The sequence below is a fragment of the Dendrobates tinctorius genome, unplaced genomic scaffold, assembly GCF_039654945.1.
Source record: "Dendrobates tinctorius isolate UK_male_01 unplaced genomic scaffold, ASM3965494v1 ptg000104l, whole genome shotgun sequence".
NCBI classification, from domain to species: domain Eukaryota; kingdom Metazoa; phylum Chordata; class Amphibia; order Anura; family Dendrobatidae; genus Dendrobates; species Dendrobates tinctorius.
Genome location: NW_027361772.1, coordinates 16,600,372 through 16,605,308, shown reverse-complemented (window position 1 = coordinate 16,605,308; position 4,937 = coordinate 16,600,372). Strand labels below are relative to the sequence as shown.

At 37.6% G+C, this 4,937-nt stretch overlaps 1 protein-coding gene across 1 annotated transcript; it reads right to left on the bottom strand.

Moving 5' to 3' along the window:
- Window positions 1-1,846: 1,846 nt before the first annotated feature.
- On the bottom strand, window positions 1,847-2,788 carry LOC141100443 (olfactory receptor 1E16-like). The gene has a single exon (XM_073588953.1). It carries the CDS (start codon window positions 2,786-2,788, stop codon window positions 1,847-1,849), a length of 942 nt encoding a protein of 313 aa, XP_073445054.1.
- Window positions 2,789-4,937: the final 2,149 nt, after the last annotated feature.

Below are 4,937 nucleotides of genomic sequence, written 5' to 3'. Positions count from 1 at the left end.
GTTTTGATGGCTAAAGACTTTAGATACCATGTCACATTTGGTAGAGCTCCTAAAGTGCCAAGACAGCAGAAACCACCAAAAAGTAACCACATTTATGATTCTATGATTCTATCTATTTTTAAACTATACCCCTTAAGGAATTCATCTAGGGGTGCACTGAGCATTTTGAAGCCACAGGAGCTTCACCGAATTTTATAACGCTGAGATGTGGAAGCAAATTGTTTGTTTGTTTTCCTCTAAAATGATGCTTTAGCCCTAGATTTTTCATTTCTACATGGGATAATGGGAGAAAATGGACCCCCAATTTTGTTTTGCAATTTCTTCTAATTATGACAATACCCATATGTGGTCAGATGCTACTTATGAGCACACAGGAGATTTCGGAAGGCAAGGAGCAGTATATTTTCTTTTCGAGCACAATTTTGATTGGAATAGATTATGGACACCATTTCGAATTTGTACAGCCCCTGAGGTGCCAGGTGACAGAACCCTGCCACAATTGACCCCATTTTGAATACTGCAACCCTCAGGGGAATTAATCTAGGCATGTAGTGTGCATTTTGAAAACACAGATGCTTCACTCAATTTTATCGTTTTGAGCTGTGAAACTGAGAGTATGCTCTTTTTTTGCCTTGTTCTTTACACTATAGTTTTAATGACATTCGCTGTATGTTTGGGGCATGTTTTGTGTCCTAGTGAAGAATAAATTTAAAGGCATATGTTTGGTTCTGCAGCAGGACAACAATCTCAGACCTAAAGCCAATCTCATTAAAAACGATCTTTAACTTGGGAATCAGGAACCTGGAAGTGATGATCAGGCCTCCACAGAATCCTGATGTCAACATCGAGTCTGTCTGGGATTACGTGAAGAGACAGAAGAATTTACACAAACTGCATCCACAGAAGATCTGTGGTTGGTTCTCCAAGATGTTTGGAACAACCTCCCTGCTGAGTTCCTATCCAAATATAAGTGCACCTACTGTAGAATAATTGATGCTTTCAATCTGTTTTGAAGCCAAATTGTAGTCACACCAAATATGGATTTAATTTAGATTTCTCTTTTGTTCATGGATAGAAATATTAACAGTTTATTTTTTTCTTATTTTTGAAAGCATTGTTCTTATTTTGAAATATTTTTTTTTCCGCATCTAAAGTACTTTGCAAAAAAAAGTTGTCCAAGAACTATTTCCAATATTTTTTCTAAAAACTCAAATTTAATTGGAATAATATAAGAATAGTTATGTATATCTTTGTCCAAAGTCTGTGTATATAAAAAAAATTTAATAATTGGATTTTTACATAAAATACTTAAGGAAAAATGTTGAGCTGGTTCATATGTTCTAATGTTCATGCTTTTTTTCAGGTGTAATAAAAAAAATTAGAGCATTTATTAAGACTTTTGTATAAGTGTTTGTTTTTAATAAATTTCGTTTTTAATAAGTATGTCATATGTGTTTCATATGCTAGATGTGGATTTATGGTATAATTTAGCCCCTGCTAAGCCTCACCCACTTTCCAATTTTAGTTTTGAAAAGTAAATAAATTCCCCCCTTTGTGTTACCCTCTTTAATCATGTAGTTTAAAAAAAATATTATTTTTAGCTTGACCAGGGGGCATCCCATAGTACCCCATTACAGTCCCCAAAGGTATTGAGGACCTGATTTTCTAAGCTCCTAAATAGTAGAGCTACTGTATAATTCAGTGATATAGAAGTGATGACTTTAGGTAACAAACCATTAAATGGTTTGGTAAATTTGCTGTTCCACATTTTTGGAAAAGTTGACGTGAGCTGTAATAACTACCTTACCAGAAGAAATGTAAAAAAAATTCATTTTTTTTTTTTTTTTTAGAATGATCCTCGATTGAGTCTTTTTCTACCAGCAATTCTCCTAAATGCTCTTTTCACCTCTTTATTTCTTAAACTGTATATAAGCGGATTTACCATGGGGGTTACAGCCGTGTACAGCACTGAGAAGACCACATCCTGCACCTCTAAATGTTCTGATGGAGGATTCATATACATACATAGTCCAGTGCCATAGAAAATAATGAGGACAGTAAGGTGGGATGTGCAGGTGGAGAAGGCCTTTCTTCTACCATTAGTGGACTTGATCACTAAAATACTCCTGATTATCTTAACGTAGGATGTTACGCTTAGGAGAAATGTGCAAAAAGCAAGTAATATAGTTTCTACATAGAGTATGATGTGGAAGCTGGCGTTATTACAAGAGATCTTCTCCAAAGCTTTAATATCACAGAAAAAATGTTGGATTTTATTAGATCGACATAGGTCCAACCGGTAGATCGAAGCGGTCATGAATAAAGAATTTACAGACCCACAAATCCAGGTGCTCAGTATGAAAAGGACATACTTCTTCTTTTTCATGATCAGGTGGTAATGTAAGGGTTTGCAGATGGCCACATATCGGTCGTAGGCCATCAAAGACAACAAGATGTCCTCCGTACCAGCTGCAAACATGAAAAAATACAATTGGGAAAAGCATTGTGTGTAGGATATCAAAAAGTTTCCTGAGAGTAAAATGTTCATCAGTTTCGGAATAGTAGAAGATATAAAGATGAGATCCACCATGGACAAGTTGCAAAGAAAGATGTACATGGGGGTACGTAGATAAACATCAATGATCACTGCCGAAATTATGAATAAATTGCCCAGTAATCCTGACATATAAATACAGAAAAATATCAGGAAAAAAAGACTATTCTGCTCTCTAGTGTTCAAAAATGCTACAATTTGGAAATATTTAAAAGCTGTTGCGTTACTATCCATCTGGTTAAAGTTCTCTATAAAATGGAGAAACAGATGGTCAATGACTTCATTTTTTTCTCTTGAAAAAAATAATAATTTGTCTTTTTTATCAGGTTTTTTTTAGCTGTTCTTGAATTCTTATCAGTTTCTTTGTACTTTTAGTGTTTATCAAAAAAAGACAAATAGAGAAATCCCCAATTACAGCTCCAATTCAGATGAAGGTCTCATGCATATGGCTTATGGTTCTCTAAAATACAATTATGGCCTCTATAAATCCATGAGAAAAATCATCTATCTGCCATTGTATAAAATCAAAAGGAAACAGATATACAGTATCGGCCTTTGAAAGTTCAGTCGTCACATCACATATTCGTATACTATATATATATATTCATAATGCTGCAATATACTTGGGGTGTGAAATGGTGAATGAAAAATTGATTAAGGGTTATCTCCGGTTGTCCTTCAATTCATACTTATTCTATTTAAATTTAAGAATACTATGTCTCAAGGAGACAGCATGCCGCTGCTAGCATTGTTCCTTTGGGGTCGTAATTTGGACTATGTGTACCATTAGTATGAGGTCCAGGCACACAGTCATTAAAGGCGTTGTCCGATGGAAACAAGTAATCACCTGCAGGAACGGTGATCACCAGAGATGAGCACATTCTGGCATAATTAGAAAATTATCCATTTGCATGGCTTTTCCAAGAAAGTTTGATTATTATGATATCCCTTATTATGCTCTGGGGTCTCTTCAAACCCCAGAGCATAATTAACGTAATATGTAAAAAAATTCCAAAAAATCCTCATGCCATCTCACTGATCACCTTCCCGGCCCCTCCACTCCTCACAGTCACTTATCCAAGTCCCCTTTGGATTGCCGTCGGAGGCTTTGAAATTCCTGAGCCTCTCACGTTAGTCTGAGACTTGCAGGTTTAATAGGCTTGGGAGGGTTCTGCGCATGCGCCTGCAAAGGTTGTGGCACACAAATTTATCCCTAAATTTAATGTACCTAATTGTGCTCTGTGATCTCTTCAAACCTCAAAGCTTAATAAATGTGGGGGTCGGGCATCTCCGTTTCTTACAGTCACCCGTCCGGTTTTTGTCGCATCTTCGGATCACTGTCAGTCACTCTGAAATGCATGGGCCCTCACGCTAGCTTGGGGCTTCTGGATTTGAATGTCCCAGGAGGGTTCTGCTCATGCTCCCGCAAAGGTCATGGCTCACGAATTTCAGAACATCCAACACTAATCCAAAGATGCGACAAGGACCAGACAGGTGACGGTGGGGATAGTGGTTTCAGGAGAGGTGAGCAGTGTGGTGAGTTTTTTGTTTTTTTAACATTTTGATGGCCTTTTATGGTTCAGAAGAATTGTGGTCTTCCTGCTGAATCTGTGCAGGAGCATACCTTACCCCCAAAACTCAACATTTTGGTGAATGCGTATTTTTGTAAAGTGAAAGTAGAATTCAATTCCACTGAAATGTATTTGTTCATCTCTAGTGATAACTTTCTGATCAGTAGGTGTCTTACTACCGGGACCTTCACTGAACGTCAGATTGAGGAACGTTTATCCCAGATGAGAAACTTTTATCTCTGTGACAAAATGGCACGGCAAGTTGGACGTCTGACCGCCGCACCATTCATTATCTATGGGGCTGCTGTAAAACCAAACTCTCACATTACCTCTCCATTCTAACAGGGATGAAAGTTCCCCATTCTGATGATTGGCGCGAATCCGAGCAGGTGCAGACCCACGGCGATCAGCAAATTGTCACCTATACTTTTTTTTTTCAACAGACAACACATTTAAAGATATGTTCCCATGGTGGATTACATACAGATTTTTATTCATTCTGCTTCTAAAACAGTGCAGAATCTGCAACTCCATTTCCACAACCCCATTCACATGCATCTGGCGTACTATCTATGGAAAATGTCAGCGGGGCAAAGCTTTGGTTGGATCCTGGGTAGTGCAAGCTGCAAATCTGTAGGACATTCATTGCAAAAAATCTGGGGGTCAGCCTTGAATTTTTGAAGCAGAAAATAAATATCTGATAAGACGAGATCACCTAGTGGGGTTTTTGAGAGCAGTAATTAATAGTATATCACTACTATATGCCCTAATCTGCTGATCGATGGAGGTTCCACCAATAGAACAGCCATTAT